Source organism: Ceratotherium simum, chromosome 27 (assembly GCF_057802395.1).
Source record: "Ceratotherium simum simum isolate JZ-2026a chromosome 27, ASM5780239v1, whole genome shotgun sequence".
NCBI lineage: Eukaryota > Metazoa > Chordata > Mammalia > Perissodactyla > Rhinocerotidae > Ceratotherium > Ceratotherium simum.
In genome coordinates this window covers 26803998-26823694 of record NC_141926.1, presented here as the reverse complement: position 1 = coordinate 26823694, position 19697 = coordinate 26803998, and the positions used below count along the sequence as shown (strand labels likewise).

At 36.0% G+C, this 19697-nt stretch overlaps 2 protein-coding genes across 2 annotated transcripts in view; one reads left to right on the top strand and one right to left on the bottom strand.

The window, feature by feature from the left end:
* The window catches only part of CXADR (CXADR cell adhesion molecule), a 69611-nt gene extending 60957 nt beyond the window's left edge, over positions 1–8654 (top strand). Inside the window, exon 8 of the mRNA XM_004440738.3 lies at positions 8337–8654. Within this exon, the coding sequence (XP_004440795.1) occupies positions 8337–8378 (42 nt within the window). The 3' untranslated portion in view covers positions 8379–8654. The remainder of the gene's footprint in view (positions 1–8336) is intronic.
* A 198-nt stretch (positions 8655–8852) lies between these two features.
* Positions 8853–19697, bottom strand: part of BTG3 (BTG anti-proliferation factor 3) — a 19611-nt gene continuing 8766 nt past the window's right edge. Inside the window, exons 4-5 of the mRNA XM_004440742.3 lie at positions 14946–15153; positions 8853–9529 (exon numbers count right to left, since the gene is read on the bottom strand). Of these exons, the coding sequence (XP_004440799.1) occupies positions 9290–9529; positions 14946–15153 (448 nt within the window). The 3' untranslated portion in view covers positions 8853–9289. The remainder of the gene's footprint in view (positions 9530–14945; positions 15154–19697) is intronic.

Here is a 19697-nt window from a genome sequence, read left to right as displayed (position 1 = left end):
GTCTCCCGATTCCTGCTCTAGTATTTTGCTAGGAACCTTGTGTCCCTGGCATTCGCAGCTGAGAGAACTACGTATATAAAAGGAAAGAAGGGAAGAGTCAGAGTGTGTGGCTCGCTCATCTCTTTCTCCCCTCCCAGCAACATCAGCCAGGGAGAAGGCGAGTGAAAGGAGGGCAGACTGGCCTGACCAGTGCCCTGTTCCCTCTCCTAAACGTGGTCACCGATGCCCAAGGCATGCTGAGCATCCACAGCTGCACTCTCTCGATGCCCATGGTGGCCCCAGCAGGTGTATGACTGACAAGTGTCCGCTTTGTTTGGTACTAAGCCTGTTTATGCTTGTTATATTGCTGATTACATAATTTAAGTAAATTGTACATATCAACTGTACTAGATACGGTGAAAACAACGTATCTGAGGAAATGATTCTGTTGGCACACTGCTTCACAAATATATTGGTTTCACTCGACTGCAAGAAACCAAACTTTAAATTAGAATTGATAAATGGCTTCTCACCTAAACTTTTTTGATTGGCACTCCTAATTGTGTCACAGAAGAGGGATTTTACTGTAGACCTGCATGCCAAATCCCTATGTCAGATCCTGTATTTTAACTTTTTGTGTATTCCTTTCTGGATTTCACAGTATCAAGCAAATGGTATTTTCAAAATTATTTACCAAAGGATCTTGCTAACTGTCAATATCAGGTTTTATATACGGCCTGTCTTATCACTGGGCAACATCAGGAAACATGAAATCGTCAGATTTCACTTAGTAATAACTCAGATGACAAAACTGAAATTTTACATTTTTCATGTTCCAGCCACTTTAGACAAAGTTCAAAAATTTTAAATACACTTTCATTTTAATCAATAAATTTTATTTCACTTCTTTAGAAATGTTTGATGGATATCTGTAAGATGCAAAAACAATGTGTTTTTTTCCATTGAGTTTAGTAAAACAGCCAGTTAACCACACTGGCTGTTTTTCTGTTGAATTTTACAGCTTTACTTATTAATATAACTCCCCAAAATTTATCGTCTATATATATATTTTCTATGTGTGAATTTAAAAAGTTGGCAGTTCTGTTACAAGATCAACTTGTCTATTTCTGGATTTGAAAGGAATAGTCTCATCCCCCCACCCCAACCAAGGTGGTTTATATTTAGATATACAACTTAAAAGACGTTTTCCAAAAGAGATCTGTAGCTTAATATCAAATGATAAAGATCGATTAAGGCACATACATATGAATACCATGAAACTACTAAAAATTTTGTTTTAGGAAAAAAAAAATCAATGATATAAGGAAATGTTCCACGTTTTCAAATTGTATGACTATAAAATGAATATATTTCATATCATAACACAACGGTACAGGAGTATTGTTCCTTTTTTCCAGGAAGATCAGTCCTGACCTAACATCCATGCCAATCCTCCTTTTGCTGAGGAAGACCGGCCCTGAGCTAACATCTATTGCCAATTCTCCTCCTTTTTTCCCCCCAAAGCCCCAGGAGATAGTTGTATATTATAGTTCCACATCCTTCTAGTTGCTGTATGTGGGAAGCCCCCTCAGCATGGCCTGACAAGCGGTGCGTCAGTGCGAGCCCAGGATCCGAACCCGGGCCACCAGTAGCGGAGCGCGAGCACTTAACCGATAAGCCACAGGGCTGTCCCCTAAAAGCTCCCTCTTTTAAACATCCCCCATCCACTAAAATATTAATAATGCTTATCTCTGCTATAGAGATTATAGGTGATTTTAATGATCCTTCTCTGTGCTTTTAGGTATTTTTTCCCCTAAATGAACAATATTACTTTTATTAACAGAAAAGTAAATCTAATAAAGAAATGTTTTGTTGTGTATAATAACTATGACATCATAATTAAAATTCTTGATTACTACTGGCAATTTCTACATGTAGCTCTATAGAAGAAGCAGTGATTTAAACTATAACCACTAATGCTTTTCATGGAGAAGGGAAATGATTATTTGCAAATACATTTTTTAGCTTGGAAGTTGGAAAAGAATATCTAATGCCCTCTTGTGGCCAGTAATTTTGCAAGGTGATTGATTCCTTTTCATTGAAATGCAGTCTAAACCAAGAGAATAATACCAAAATATCTCTATTGCTTTCTAAATGACAAAAAATAATGCTCACACACTATTATTAAACAGTTTAGTCTATGTTTCCAACCCTCTATCTAGGCCCTAAAATCTTGTGTCCTGGAGTCATATTGCCTGAGTTTGAAGCCCTGCTAGTTTACGTCACCTGGGGCAACTTACTAGAATACTCTGAGACTCGGTTTCCTCATGTGTAAGATGAGAATACCAAAACATACATAGGTTTATCATAGAAAGCAAAGCACTTACTTATAGTACCTGTCAAACGAAATTCCATTTTGCTAAATAAAATGCTTTATACATGTATGCATACATATGAACTATAATGGTTAACATTATCCTGTGATAAATCTGGGTAGGTTCTATTATTCTCATGTTTTGTTTCTGTTTTCACCCTTCGTACACCTTATGTAAACATAACAAAATTTATTGAGCATTTGATATTTGCCAGGTACTGGAGTGTTTTTCATTAATCATCTATTTCATTCTATGATAAACCTATTAAGCTGTATTATTGTCCTCACTTTTTGCACCCATTTTCACCCCTCACAATATGGTGGACATCTTTCCACATCAGTAGACACAGATCATTTTATTGGCCTCATGATCTTACACAGTATGAATGAATTGTAATCTTTTATTGTGGGAAATAATGCTGCATCAATTGTACATCAATTTTTATACAAAGTATTTTTATAAGTTATCCTCTAGATACATAGAATTTGAATTGCTGGGTAAGAGAATACACATATTAAAAAAATTTTTTGACATTATCAAATTGTCTTCCACAAAGAATGCAAACCACAATCTTGTCAATGTCTGTCTATTTGTTAGGTGAAAAATGGTATTTCATGGTTTCAACTTATATACATCCCTTATCATTAGTGTCCCATTAGCACATCTTTTGTTTTTAGCCATTTGTATTTCTTTATATTTATTTGGCTCTGCTAAATAATTTAATTATATGTAGAAGCTTTTGGTATATTAAGAATATTAATTCACTTTCTTTTAAACATTTTGTGGAAATTTTCTCCCTCTTTGGAGTCTTTTAACTTTATGATACCTTTTGATATGCGTTTTAAACTTTTTTTTCCATTCCAAACTGCCAATCTTCCTGTCATCATGAGGAAAATTTTCCTAAGCTAAGGTTTGTAATTATCTCCTTCCCTTTTTTCCTCTCAGTACTTTCATAATTTACATTTTATCTTTAATCCATCTGTAATTTATTTTTATAGTTTAAGTACGAATTTAACTCTTAAAAAATGCATAGCCAAGGGCTGGCACGGTGGCACAGGCAGTTAAGTGCACGTGCTCTGCTGCTGCGGCCCGGGGTTCGCCGGTTCAGATCCCGAGCGCACACCGACGCACTGCTTGGCAAGCCATGCTGTGGCGGTGTCCCATATAAAGTGGAGGAAGATGGGCACGGATGTTAGCCCAGGGCCAGTCTTCCTCAGCAAAAAAAAAGAGAAGGATTGGCAGATGTTAGCACAGGGCTGATCTCCTCACACACACACACACAAAAAAACAAAGTGCATAGCCAAACAGTTCACTCTTAATTTTTTATTGGTGAATTATTTCCAATCTGGAAAACCACATTCACTGTAGATTAAATGTTTGTATATAAATGATTCTGGTTCTACACTTGTAATTCTGTTTCATTGGTGTATTAGTTCACTCATATGTTATACTTTAGAGTATGTATTGATAAATCACGTAAAAGGAAGAACATCCCTGTCCATGGTCCTTTTAAAGAAAATTCTTGGTTATTCTTGAGTATTCTTCTTCCATGGTAAACTTAAAATCAGGTTTTCAAGTTCCATTAAAATTTCATTGGGGGGCCGACCTGGTGGCATAGCAATTAAGTACACCTGCTCCGCTTCGACGGCCCAGCGTCCACATGTTTGGATCCCAGGCAAGGACCTACGCACCGCTTATCAAGCCATGCTGTGGCAGGCGTCCCACATATAAAGTAAAGGAAGACAGGCACAGGTGTTAACCCAGGGCCAATCTTCCTCAGCAAAAAGAGGAGGATTGCCAACAGACGTTAGCTCAGGGCTAATCTTCCTCACCAAAAAAAAAAAAAAAATTTTTTTTCATTGGGATTTTAATTATGATTTATATTGATTTTACATATTAATTTGAAAAGTTTTTATAACATTGAGTCAATTTAGAAATATGGTATATCCTTCTAGTCAGTTCTTTATTTGTGTCTTGAGGCAAATTTTTATAAATTTTTCTCCTCTATAGGACTCACTTCTTTCTGTTATTGTTAAAGTTTATTTCCAGGTATTTAATACTTTCTTAACAATAGGGATTTTTCTCCCACAAAGTATATTTTAAATTTTTCTCGTGAAATTAATATTATATTTTATATAATTGGGAACACTGGAGGAAAAGTATGTAATACTACCACTCTATTAAAAGCATTTATTATTTTGGAATATTTCCTTCTAGACACCATATGATCAACAAAAAAATTTTGTAACCACATTGCAATCATTTAATTTAGAAATGTAACAGAGTGCCCATGAAACATATATGTAATCTGGTTATCAGTGATGTACAGTATCTGTATTTGCTAAAAATAAATCTGCCAAACTTGTCTTAAGCGATTCTAAAAAAGTTTGTCTTTTTACCCCTCCAGTTACCAAGAATAATGCTCAGTATGAAATTCTAAAGACTGAAATGTACAATTTAGAAAAATAAAGTTCTCTGTATCTGTGCCCCTTCCCCTGCCTCTGAGAACACTACTGTTAACGGTTTGGTATTTATTTTTCCACACAATACTGGCACCATCCTAGATATATTATTTTTCTTTCTCCACTTGCACTATTTCCCCAACTTGCAATATTTAATTCCACATCATTAGAAACTGATGCACTTTTTGTGTGTGTAGTGTTTTCCATAGTATTTTTTGAATAGATGTTCAAATTTTATTTAACTGTTTATCTATTGGTAGCTACTTGAGTTTTTGTTATTTTTGCCATTCACAACAATTTTGCAATGAACATTTTCACATAGATAATGGCCCCCTTGTTTATTTCTATAGATAAATTTCTAGAAGTAAGTACAGTTGCTTGATCAAAGGATATGCATCTTTACATTTTTAATTGCCCTTCAAAAAGGTAATATTCCTTTAAACCTGTACTAACACTATATGAAGACTGACTGCTTCCCCACACGCTCACCAACATTGGGCATTTTAAACCTTATGACTGCCAAAATAAACTGCTTTAATTACTAGTGAAGGTCATACATTTATCAGTTATGACACTGAAATTTGTGTACAGAAGTTATCCATTAAACCTCTAGCCTGGGTAGAAATGCTTACTACCTATATTTCCTATAGATTTAATATATATTATACATATTAAAATATATTTAAAAAAATGGTAGAGTTTTTAAGCCAATCTATGGATGTCTATATCATAATACTTGGTATTTTCAAGTCCTATAAAATTTAAGCAAGGCTCCCATGAGTGTTAAGTTCCAGGTCATCGCTGTAGCAAGCTATTTCGTTTTTGAAGGTAGAAACAATAAAATTCAGTACTTTTATTTGTGCTGATCATGTGCTTTAAGAAATAAACATCAAACCACCCTAATTGCAGTGGTATATCTGCTACAAGTCCTAAGGGAGAATTTGCTTCAATAACGGTTAGATGTGTTTCCATTTTGTTCCTTATGTTATCCTTTACATTATATGTGAAAGAACAAACGAACCTGGACGGTACCTAGTGCTATTAAATTGGGAGGCAAGGGATGCTTTCTGCAGAGAATAAGGTGTGCACGTTTTAAAGGAGAATTGCATGAGCCTTCTCTATAACTAGTGCTTGTGTGACAACTTCTCAGGATGAGCTGATGCCATAAAGCTCCATCTGTAATGCAGGGATACTGTGATGTCTCCCTTAGAGCCTCAGAGTGTTACTGCCTCACAACTGGAATACAAACTCCAGACAATAGATAATAACATTGTGAGCTGTGTTCAATCAACAAATATTTGATGACTAAGGAAAAAAAGTTAAAGCCTGTGATAAACTTGGGCCTTACTAATATCACTAATTCTCTGTGTGACCTTTCCCCTTGACCAATCATTGGTACAGTTGGTTTGTCATCTCAACCCTCAGTTGATTGGGCTGTATTTTATATTGCAATTTGACTTAGAGTTCAAGCAAATGCCTATCAAGTTATTAGCCTGCCCCCTTTCAGAAATATCTGAAGAGTTTGTAAAAAAGAACTTTGTCAAGGCTTTATTAGTCATTAATCAGTAGATACTTTAATGTCTTGTATTCTCCCTCGCTCAATCTAATCTTTGCATCTGTTCCTTTGCATCTGTTCCTTTTTTTCAAATCTTTGCTTGATACCAAACCTTCTCCTAAGTTTCAAGAGTTGGTAGATTTTACAGGTAACAAACTGAACCAATGCACCATGGAGTACGGGCTTTACAAAGCCCAGCTTGTTTTTAAAGTCAGGGCTTCATCACTTAGCTTTCTATGATCTTGAGCACTTTTAACTTCTCTGAGAGTCCTTGTCTAAACTGGGATAATAACAGTACTTACCACATGGGGTTATTATGAGGAATAAACAAGTTGTTGGCACACAGCAATAAAAATTTTAAAAACTTACTGTTTACTATTGTCTGTAAAATGGATAGAATGGCTACTCTGGCAAGGTAAGTGCACGATAGGTGTTTGTAGGCTTTTTTCCCCTCTTCCTGATCATCAAATAAGAAATCACTTTAACAGTGATAGCTGAGTAGAAGTCAACATAAATGTTTTATCTTAGCTTGAAATCATAGAAGTTTGCTGAGAAGTTAAATATTTTGAGATAAATAGTACAATAAAAAAACAGAAACAAGCACTTTAGTATTGATATAATAGAACTTACCAAAGTAATTTATATTCTTTTCTTTTTAAAATTTCCATGTCCAAGTTTAACCTCTAAATTTAGAGCTTTGCAGTTATGCCTACAAATGTAAAATAAAATGGAGAATTAAGACAAATTATCAACATTCAGTCACAAACCACTCCTGCTAGAAAGACTGATAAGGCTTTCAAGCTGAAATGAGACGGCTATGCTTGTCCTCATTAGAGCAGTCCTGGAGCCATCTGAGGGAGACAGACTTAGAGATGTTACAACTCCTCGAGTCCTACTTACCATTAAAAAGTTTGACAAACTCTTCGACCCCATTCTTACCAGACTGAATTTAAGACCAGCTGCTGAGAGACAGATGGCTTTATTTTACTAGGAATGGATTAGAAAAGCCATATTGACGAGTATTTTCTTTTGCTTTAAAGAAATTTTGGAATAAAATTAGGGGGTGGATAGTCAATAAAGGGCAGAATCTTCTACAAGTAGTACGTCTAATATGCAGTCAACTTCAATATTAGCATTTTCTCCATGGCACTCTTGCCATTTAGTTGTCAGCATGAATGAATAAGGGATTTAGGCGATTTTATAGTAATCTAATGTGGAAAGAAAGGTCTGGTTATGAGGTCTGTGCCAAAGACACTTCCCTTCTTGACACTATGGCTATCATGCTTCTGATTTTCCCAACAAGCTTATAACTATGACACGAGCAAATTAATAGAACTAATGCTATCTGCTAACTCCATGATACAAATACTTGAAACTTGACACCTTTACAACTGCCCACAAATCTGCCATTATCACACAAAACTCTCTAGGACCTGTAAGGGAACAGTAACAGATAAAAAAAGTTCCAACTTAAATAAATAAAACTAACCTCCCTTGTGATGCCAGTTACCCCTAGGAAAATACACTCAAGTGTGAATAGGCATTCACTATATATTCCAGGAAAAAAAGTAGATATTAATATGGTTTAGAAATATGTTAAAAGTCATGTATGGCTTATCAAAGAGTAGAAGATTAAAACTAGGAAAGTCTCTAAGGTTTAGAAATACGTTTTCTGTTGATGTTGCAAATACTTTAAATTCTACAAACCTTGGAGCTATATGTATCCTTATTTGTGCACTTTTCTGGTATTCTATACTTCAATAAAAAATGACAACAGGATTATTTAGAATAGCCAAAGACATCTCATGATTTATTAGCAAGTTGTGATTTTTCTGATAAGTCAAATAATTTAAGACTAGAAATCTAAAGATGTGAGTGATGGGAAAAAGTGTACTGATCTTACTTTTTTAAAAATTAACTTTGAAAAAATTCCAAATTCTTCTATCTCTTTTTCTCTTTTTGTAGTTGAAGCATGCTCACAAGACTGATGGCGTTACAGTGGTATAAATATGAAGCACTACTGAAGAATCTGAAGCACTGTACTATTTGGCTTTATTTTAGACCTCTAGTAAAGACATGTTGGAAAAAAGCACCAGTCAAGAGATTAGAGCGCCTGTTAAGAACATTTCTGCTTTATGCAAAGCATTAGGCATATAAGTCAGATGTCATATCAAAATTAGTACAGGCCAGATTCTTGGTCAAGAAAATTCTACGTATAGTGACTCTGATGGTTGAAAGATGTTTTATTATATTTATATTTCCAATTAGCTACTACTAATAAATTTTAGACTTTTTATATGCATATTTTGGTACTGTAGCCATTGGGAAAGGTATAGTTAATAAAAAGTTGATTTTTTTAACAGAAAGTTTGAATTCTTACATTGCTTTTTTCTTTGCTAAATATTTAAACACTGAAGTGAGATATCACTTTTGCTCTTTCTCCCTTCTTTCTTATGCACAGAACAGAAGCACACATTGTCATGCCTCAAACTACTTTTTATTTGCAACTACATGATTTCACGCAATTCTTCTAAACAAAAATGACATAAAATAGACTTCCATGTGTATAAATAACTTACATACTCTCCATAAAGTAAATGCACAAAGGTGCTAGAACAGATCGTCCTCTCCTACAGTGTTCTTGTATCCAACAGAGTTGATGCACAATATATAAATACTCAAGTCCAGTATTAAAAACTCAGGCACTTGACTAATAAAGTTTCTCAAACTATATCAATATATCTAAAGTGCATATATATTTTTTAAGAAACATTATTCTCAATAACTTCTCTATAAAAATAAGTTTGATGGTTTGGCCCATCTAACTTTACTACTATGAGTATGAACTTTTAACTTTTAATATGTAGTCAGGCTTATTCTACCTTCTCTCAACATGACACCAACAGAATCAAAAGCAGCTAGTGAGGTGCTAACATGTGAGGATTAAGCCAGTGATTCCGGTCACAATGCATTCCAGGAGGAGGTACCCATGTTACTGGAATTGGGCGATATGGTTTATTCTTCCTTCCCTGATTTGGATAACCAAATGGAACAGGAGGAGGGTAGTGATTCTGATGGCCATTCCCTCGGTATATTCCTGGCTTTTTTCTTGGCAAAGGATGCCACACTGGAAGAGGCGGAAATATCAGTTCTGAAATCTGTAGGGAAGAGAAACCAATAAATTAATTCAAAGGAAAAATTAGTCGTGTGTTACATAAAAACTAGGTGACCTTCCAGATTCCTCACTGAAGAAAAATAAAATCACTCACCCGTAACCCTAAGAGTAGTTCTAAAGTGACATTCCTAAGGTCAAGTCTAAATATGTTAAAAACCTCATATACAATAGGTGATCAATCCATGTTTTCTGAATGAATGAAAATGAATAAACTCAAACACAGCACTCTAAAACAACCAGAAAAGATCAAAACATAGAATGAATGGAAGATTGTAAGGACACATATTTTAGACCAGTGGTTTCCAGAGCTGGCTGGTTAAAGGAGTCACCTAAGAAGATTTTAAACACAAAACATTCAGGCCCCAGCCTTGGTCTACTGAACAATAACAAAATCTTGGGAATAGAGGCCAAGGTATATTGACCACACTCTGCAGGTGATTCTGATGGAGCCAGTTTAGTGTTTTGCAACAGTCTTAGATTACCCCCTAAGTCACGTGGGACATCAAGTTCCCATTATTCAAAATGTTCTCAGCAGTTTTGGACCTCTCTGCTCAGAATGCTATCTATACTCTGTGACTATGAGTTTCAGAATTCTCTGGTTTCTAATTTTCTCTTCTTAGTATAGGTATTTTAAAATTTATATTCTATATAGCATTGCATTCATATGATAGTAAATTCAAAAAGTACAAAAGTGTATCCAGTGAAAAGTCTCTTTCTGATTACCATCGACCCAATTATCCTCTCAGAGGCAACTGACACTATATCGATTTTTTGTGTACACCTTTAGAGATATTCTATGCACATACTTGTGTGTACATCTATACACATTAAAAAAACACTCGTACAATTTTTAATAGTGCTTTTTGCACTTAATACATCTCAGAGACATTCATATCAACACATAAAGACCTTTTTTGTTATTTTACAGCTAGATAGTAATGCAATGACTATGCCATAACTCAATTAACTGGTGTCCTATTAATGAGACATTTAGGCTGCTTTCAGTCTTTTACTATTAAAAAACAATACACAACAACAAAACAATGCTGCAGTGAATAACCTCAGTATAGTTAACTCTTAATTATCTACAATAATGGGAAAATAGGGAAGAACTCAGAGTTCAAATAATTGACCTGTACTACAAACCAGGAGCAAAATGGAATATTTTCATTTCTTTCTACATTGGGGTGCTGATATGCTTTTAAAACTGCCAGAAAGCAGACAAAATTCTGGAGCTTACATTACCCCTTTCCAGTTAATTCTCACACCCCAGAGGCAACTACTCTTGTGATTTCTACCACCAGACTGAGCTTTCTCTGTGAACTTCATATAAATAGAATCATCCAGCATGTATTTTTTTGTGTCTGGCAAAATTCTTTTACTCAATCAAATGTTTTGAGGTCCTTCCATATCATGTCTATTATTAATGTTTTGTTTTATTGCTATTATTTTCCTGTATGAATACATCATAATCCCCCTCTTCACTTCTTAATGGACATTTGGGTTGTTTTCAGGGTTTTTTTTACAACATGAAAAAACTTGCTATGAACATTCTAATACAAGGCTTTGTGGATATTTATTTTCATTTCTCTTGTTAAATACTCATGAGTAGAACTTCTGGGTAACAGAGTAGATGCATACTTAACTTTATAAGTGCCAAATAGTTTTCCAAAGTGGGTGTGCATCATTTTACACTCCCACCAACAGTTTATGAATCCAGCTGCTTCACATCCTTGCCAATATTTAGTGTTGTCAGATTTTTTAATTTTAGCCATTCTGGAAGAAGCAGTGTTTCATCGTGGTTTTAATTTGCACTTCTCTGATGACAAATGAGGCTCAGCATTTTTTCTCATGTGCTTACTAGCCATTTATAAACTTCTTTTGTACAGTGTTTATTCACATCTTTTGCCCATTATTTTTAATTGGGTCATTTGTCTTTTATTATTGATTTATAGGAGTCATTTTTAAAGCATATTCTTGAAACAAGTCCTTTGACAGATTTATGTATTGAGAATATTTTGTCCCAGTCTACGCTTTGACTATTCATTTTCTTAATGGTTTCTTTTGATAAGCAAAGATTTTTAATTTCGATGAAGTCAAATTTATCCACTTTTTTTCTTGTGTTTTTTGTCCCAGGAAAAAATCTTTGCCTTATCCCAAATAATAAAGGTATCTCCTTACGTTTTCTTCCAAAAGTGTCAAAGAGTTAGCTGTTATGTTTAGGTCTAATCTTGAGTCTGTTCAACTGCAAATCCCACAGTCTTTCCCTTGTACCTGGCTGGGTGCCAGATGGCAAGGGGACTGAAGCCATGACCTAAAACCCTCTTTCTTCTCTCTGGGCCTCCTATGGTCTTCCTCCCTTTGAGCTGACTTTCCTTGAGATCCATGTGAGGTGGTCAGGCAGAGCTGGCAGCAGGACCCATCTCAAATTAATTTTTTTGTGTATGGTGTCAGGTAGCAGTTAGGTTCTTTTCTTTTTTTCCAATTAGATTATCCAATTGTTACAGCACCAGTTCTTTTTTTTTTTTTTCCCCAAGGAAGATCAGCCCTGACCTAACATCCATGCCAACCTCCTCTTTTTGCTGAGGAAGACCGGCTCTGAGCTAACATCTATTGCCAATCCTCCTCCTTTTTCTCCCCAAAGCCCCAGTAGATAGTTGTATGTCATAGCTGCACATCCTTCTAGTTGCCGTATGTGGGACGCGGCCTCAGCATGGCCAGACAAGCGGTGTGTCGGTGCACGCCCGGGATCCGAACCCGGGTTGCCAGTAGCAGAGCACGTGCACTTAACCGCTAGGCCACGGGGCTGGCCCCTCAGCAACAGTTCTTGAAGACTTTCCCTACTGAGTTGTGCTGGCACTTTTATTTAAAAAAAAAAAAAAAAAAAAGACTGTACATATATGTAGGTCCATTTCTAGACACTCTATTCTGTTCCATTAATATATTTATCTTTAAACCCATTACCACCCTGTCTTGATCTACCATAATGGCTTTATATTAGTATGAAGCCTCCAACTTGATTTTCCTTTTTTAAAATTTTAGAATCAATTTTTCACTTTCTAGAAAAAGCCTTTTGGAATTTTGATTGATACTGAATTGAATCTATAGATCAATTTGAGAAGAAATGACATACTCTTCACTTCTTAATTAGTGCAGAGTTATTTCTGGGGGTACATTTCAGAAAACACATAGACCTCTCAGAGAACAAAGAACCTAACCTAGGAATTCTTTGTCCTTACTTAGATAACCCCTTTATTAAAGCTCTCGGCAATGCCAGGTTCAAGATGAAAAAGTGGATAGGAAGAAAAGCTTACAGTGGGCCACTTGCACCAGCTTTCTACAGAATGGCCTGTAATAGCCATGCTTCTCTGTCATGAAATGTTTTGTTAGTGAACATAACGTCAACGAGAAATGTTTTATTGAGGCCAGCCTGGTGGCGCAACAGTTAAGTGTGCGTGCTCTGCTGCGGCGGCCTGGGGTTCGGATCCCGGGTGCGCACTGACGCACCGGTTGTCAAGCCATGCTGTGGCGGCGTCCCATATAAAGTGGAGGAAGATGGCACAGAGCTAGTCTTCCTTAGCAAAAAGAGGAGGATTGGCAGATGTTAGCTCAGGGCTGATCTTCCTCACACAAAAAAGAAATGTTATATTTAAAAAGCACATAAAAGACACTTCAATGTTCATGCCTTTCTGTTATAATTTTATCCCAACAGTCTTCCAACATGGGAAAACATAAATACAATTTAATTTAAAAAGAAAAGCTAAAAATTAAAGGTCAATTTACTTGTAAAAAATTAGCAGTAATCAGTACATTTTGGGACTTATATTTTTGCTTTGTTGAGTAACAATAAATAAAATTCTGAAATAAAACTGCCACATCTGAATAAATTCCCGGCAATTTAACAACGGGAATTTGCAGTATTATAATACATCATGCAGAGAAAAAAATGCCCCAAGTATTTATGGCAAAGGTCTTAAAAATGATCCCTGAAACACAAATATTATGTTTATTTATCTATATAGGGAATCTCTTGGGAAGAATACAAAAGTAACTTGTAATGAATACTTCCATGGAAGGGCACAGGACTGGTGGTTGGGGGAAAGGGAGGGCTTATCACTATTATACTCTCATATACTGTTTGAAGTTGTTTTTTAAAGTAGGTGCATGTTATCTTATAACAACACACATATACATATATCCCTAAAAATATGATAATCTTCAGAACTAACCTCCCTCTCAAGCCTAGGAAGGATAATTCAAAAACTGAAAAAAAAAAAAAAAATAAATCAAAAAATTACGTTATACTGAAAGGATGTTCATTATACAAATATATGCTGAATTTAAAGGTTTAGTTTCTCATATTCAAAACTCTGATTTCTTACTCAGTAAGCTCTAAATTCTCATTTTAGTCCAAATCCAACCCTACCATAGATCTGGTATGTTTCATTATATCTAACTAAGGCCAAATTAATCAAAATAGGTACACTTTAAAATACACTCAAAATTAGAAAAAAAAATACATGTACAGAATAAGGCTTAACTCTGAAGATTTCTTTGAATTTTTTTGACTTTAAAATACCTTTTCTGCAAAGCCACAGGGCCGGCCCTTTTTAATGTATATTAAATGTTATTTAGTATGTGGGATATACATAATAAATAAGTGAAAAAATCTATAAGTGCACGCATGGTTGCTATATGACTCTTCAACTGTTAAAGCAAAGGAGATATTGTTGTGGCTTGAATAAAAAATTAACTGAAATATAATTTAGCGAGGTTTCTCTTTAATTATGGAAAGGGAGAGAAGAACAAGAAAGTTAAACCGAGGGCTGGCCCCGTGGCTTAGCGGTTAAGTGCGCGTGCTCCGCTGCTGGTGGCCCGGGTTCAGATCCTGGGTGCGCACTGACGCACCGCTTGTCTGGCCATGCTGAGGCCGCGTCCCCCATACAGCAACTAGAAGGCTGTGCAACTATGACATACAACTATCTACTGGGGCTTTGGGGGAAAAAAATAAATAAATAAAAATTAAAAAAAAAGAAAGTTAAACTGAAAGGTATGAATTGGAAGTGTTGAAGACTACAAAAAAATGAGTGACTATTTTTGAATACAACAAGAATTTTTAAAACATCAGGAATGTTTTATCACCATAATTTTTTTCTATTCTTTGCCTCACTTTTTGAAATATATTTACCCCACTTATTGAGTAGTACAGCAGACCTTTGATAAAGTGACTCAGGATGCTTATTTACCTCTCAGAGGAGCAGCTTCCCATTAGTGTGGAAAGGCAAGAACTGTGATCCAGAATCTCAAATTAGAAACCTTGGGCAACGTGAGCAGGACTACCTGGAATGACCTGGCAAGCCCTGCTCATGACCTTCAACACAGAGCTGTTTCATGGTTACCTGGTACACGGGGCTTGGGGTTGCAGTCACTGAACTGGGTTTCACGTCTACTTCCTTACTTGTTTCTTCATCTGAAGAAGAGGATCCCGAATGATAATCAGAGGTAACTTTATCAAGAGCCCTGGTAACTTTCTTAGAGATCTCATCCTTGTTCTCATCCTCATTTTCAAAGCTGGCAACAATGAATGCATTGTTTTTCTCTCCATACCTAAAAAAACAAAAACAAAAACAAAAACACTTATGAACTTTGAAGTCACATCAACAAACAAGAAATGTCCATAAAAACAAGTAAACAGGTCTGGACATGCCATCAGTCCAAGGCAAAGAAGGACCCCTCCCAGAACTCGATCCTACATATATAGTATTCTAACCCAGCTCCATGCTAACAGGCAGGCCACAACTGTCTAGCTCTGGTCTATGTAAGTACAAATAAAAGTGACCCCATTCTCTTTCCCAATTTTCTTTTCTACCGCTTTCTAACAAAAACAGTTGTTTAAAACATCAAAGAGAAATTCAGTGTTTTAATTACATTTTTGTACATACCATTGAAATTGGCTGTACAGTAAAATTTTCTAATGTATTTTTAACTGACCCCTGTAATGTAGATTCTAGTATTCAAGTCACAAATAATTACACCTTTCCTATGAGATTTACTTTTACCACGATTAAATTAAAAAGGTGCCTGTGTTTCCTATATCTACACCAAAAAAAAAGGAGAATTGAGGCAACTGTTGAAGTTAAAGGAAAAAAAAAACTATTTTGAGGAAAATAAAGGGGTTTGCTTAAATTATACTGCTTAAATTATACTAGGAATCGTAGAGATTCCTAGGATAACTGCTCAACTCTCATGTTAATTTTTTTAAAAAAGTAAAATGAGCAAGCCTTTTTTACCATTCCAAGACACTTTTAAAGCCTTGACTAAGAAAAATAACTGTTAGAATATGTACTTTGGCTGTTGGTTACTACAAAAAAGGGAGAATAAATTCTGCAATGAGGGAAAATAGCGTAACGAAAAGGAGAAACCCACAGATCTATTTAAATAGATTGCACAACATAAATACTGAAACAATTTCTAGTAAGCATTAGGACAAAAGAAATGAATTAAGCAGTTCTTACACAACATGTAATTCAAGTTAGAAAGACAAAGTGATTCTAAGCTTAAAAAACAAAAACAACTTCAATAGAAAAGTAGGGTTAACTATAATTGACAATGAAGTCAATTAATTTCATTCCGAGATAACTCTTGTCTCAAATTATTTCTGAATCAGGATATCTACAATAAAGCAAAAGGCCTAACTGCAATAAAGCCTTTGACAGTTTATATGGCAATCAAGCAGTCTCATAGGTGAGGAGTTCTATTTCTTTATGTAGCTGTGCTGTCTTCCCTTCTCATAGGCTGAAAGGGGCCATAAATACTACCTAAATATGGTGCATAACTCCCTTTCCTATTCTTTTTCAGTTTACTCATAAAAGGAGTTGCTACATGATGGTGGAAAGAGCACTGGACAAATTTCTGTTCTGGCTCTGCCATTAACTAGCTCTGAGACCAGGCGCAAGTCATTTAATCTCTCCAGACCTCAGTCCTCTATTTGCTGGGTGAGGAAGCTGGAGCTGGCTGGATACTGGTTGGTCTTTAGCTGGTGATTCTTCCTAATACAAGATGACTAAACAGTTGGGTGAGTTCCTCACAGCACAGAATTCATGTACTATAATTTCAAGTTTACTTAGCATAGGGTTTTAGCAATGGAAATTTGTCCCTCTGTCCTCTCTAGGGTTTAAAGACTCAACAAATTTCAATGCAAACAAAAGGTTAATTTGTATGTTAATACAAGCAATATTAACAATGGGCTTAGGCCTCCCTTCAGTTTTGCCCTTACTGAAGTCAAAATTCAACCAAAATAGAAAGGCAGGAAATTTGAGAAAAATCCCTGCCTTTGTAGAAACAGAAACCTAAATCAAGAGCAGACATTTAATGACTGAAGGATCAGCTTTATTAACTCAGATTTCTTTGACCAGCAAGTTCAATTGTGTTCTGTATCTTTCCCTTTGTAGTGTTTTGATATGAAGGTTCTCTTCATGGTAAGCAAAATTGTTTACTATATTACTGTAACATTAGAATGTGCAGTTAATTCCTTAGAATCAGTAATGGACAATTTTTAAACTTTCCATTTTTCAATGACACACTGCTAAAACGTTAAGGCCAATTTAGTTAATTTGAAACAAATCAATAGTATCTAATGCTCTTTATTAGGAAAAGAATTATGGAAATTACAAGAAGAAAAGCAAGGTGTAGAATATGTTGAGTAGATAATAAAGCTGCCAGCTATTCTCTGGCCTTCTCCTTATAGGAAAGATGTGTTAACTATTCTGTATCCTTTTAAATATTTCACTAAGTGATAACCTTTCTAACTATATAACACTCTGCATCCTTCCAATATTTTATTCTGATGAAATAACTCAGATGATGAAGAATGTTCTTTGAGTGCATTTCAATATTTTGATACCCTTAGTCTCTAGTATACCAATGAGTTATTATTTTTAATGACTCAGATATTTATTCAATTATGTAACTGCTAGATCAGCTTTGTTTTACTTTTCAGAATATTCATCTTTCCAGTTTTGGTCCAAAAGCACTAACCAGTATCTCAATCTCCTATACGAACTTATAGCAATCATCTTGACTCAATCACTTAACATGTCTTTCTTTTTTGGGTTATCACTGAATGAATACCCCACATTCTTTTTTTTTTTTTTTTTGTGAGGAAGACGGGCCCTGAGCTAACATCTATTGCCAATCCTCCTTTTCTTTTTCCCTTTTTCTCTCCAAAGCCCCAGTAGATAGTTGTACGTGATAGTTGCACATCCTTCTAGTTGCTGTATGTGGGATGCCGCCTCAGCATGGCCCGACAAGCGGTGCACTGGTGCGCGCCCGAGATCCAAACCCCGGGCCACCAGTAGCAGACCGCAGGCATCCAACAGCTAAGCCATGGGGCCGGCCCCTCCCACTTTCTGAAGAAGACTTCTATTAGCTGTGAAAAAATATCACATCACAGCCAATTTTTGACAAAACTTTAATTATATACAAAATCATCAGAAGGCTACTGAATACAAAGATTTTCTTATATTAACAAGATAAAAGCACAGTAATTTTTCATTATCTGGCATTATCAAGTAAGGAAGCATCCACTTAAGTAGAATGTCCACATAACTAAAGCTTGTATCTTCACATGTCAAGATTTAGCTTATGCATTTCAAATTTATACAATTACCTGACTTCTTAAACATCCTTGGAAATAGAAATTTTTTCCTAATGATTTAAGATCATTGTATTGAATATTCATTATTTGACTGTGTGATGATACATTTGTGCCAGCTCTTTAGCTTTTTCACTCCTGCCTCTGTCAGACTATATCACATTTTTTTGTAGCATTAATGCCTACTATGAACAACCACCTTTCAAACACTGCTTAGAATTTTTACAGGCTTGGGCCAGCCCGGTGGCTTAGCGGTTAAGTGCGCGCACTCCGCTACTGGCGGCCCGGGTTCGGATCCCAGGCGCGCACCGACGCACCGCTTCTCCGGCCATGCTGAGGCCGCGTCCCACATGCAGCAACTAGAAGGATGTGCAACTATCACATACAACTATCTACTGGGGCTTTGGCGGAAAAAAAAGGGAGGAGGATTGGCAATAGATGTTAGCTCAGGGCTGGTCTTCCTCACAAAAAAAAAAAAAAAAAAATTTTTACAGGCTGAGAAACTACACAACTTACAGAACTGCGTGTTACACAAGAGTCAATCAGGATCTAAGTACGGGCCTAATAACAAAATAAACAATTCAATATAGTAACTTCGTGATAGCTATTTCTTTTTACTGAGGTCTTCCACAAGGGTTCAGTGGCTGAAGTCTGCAAAGTCTGACCCTGGCCTAAGGTGAGTCATTAATTAGTCCCAGAATCTAAAAATGTTGGACCTTCTTAGACCAAAACTTGGATGTCTTGCTCTTTCTTTTTCTAACTAAGAAAGAAGTGTTGGAGAATCTACTGCCTAAAGCCGGTTTCCCAAAGCAATAAGGTTATACCAACAGCTTATGCCAAGCTGCTCCAAGGTGGTCCAGAAAAATTCAGTGGAAGAATAACCATGTATTTTTGGCATGACATGTCTTCACCCCCACTTTCATTGTGGGGATCAGGTCAAAGGCTATGACCACCTTTGGAACGTATTAGGGTTGTATCAAAAAGCACTGATACTAAGGTCAACAGGTGAATTGTCCCTCAAAACCACAGAGAAATACCCTAAAATAGCTGTAGGAAATCACTCACAGAGGGTTCCATGCATCTGTTCATCCTGTTCCTCCCGCCTAGAAATGTCCTTCCCACCTTATCATCTAGTCAACTGCAACTCTTCCTTCCCCATTAGCTCAAGTATCACCTACTCAGTCTTTCCTGACTTCCGGCAGAAGCAGTAACTTTCTCCTTTGTGCCACCAGCCACTGCATTTTGTACATATTTCTATTATAGCACAAATCGCACTCTGTTGTAACCTGCTTATTCTTTCTTCTCCCTCATTACACTTTGAATTACTCGAAAGCACAACGTCACTTTCATTTTTTAAAATCTCACAACTAAGAATGCCTGGTCCACAACAAATGTTTTTCAGAATGAATGAAGTTCAATTAGATACCATACCTAACACTTGCCTTTTACAAATCTGCTCATTAGAAGACGAGAAATAATTTCTACTATGAAAACAAAA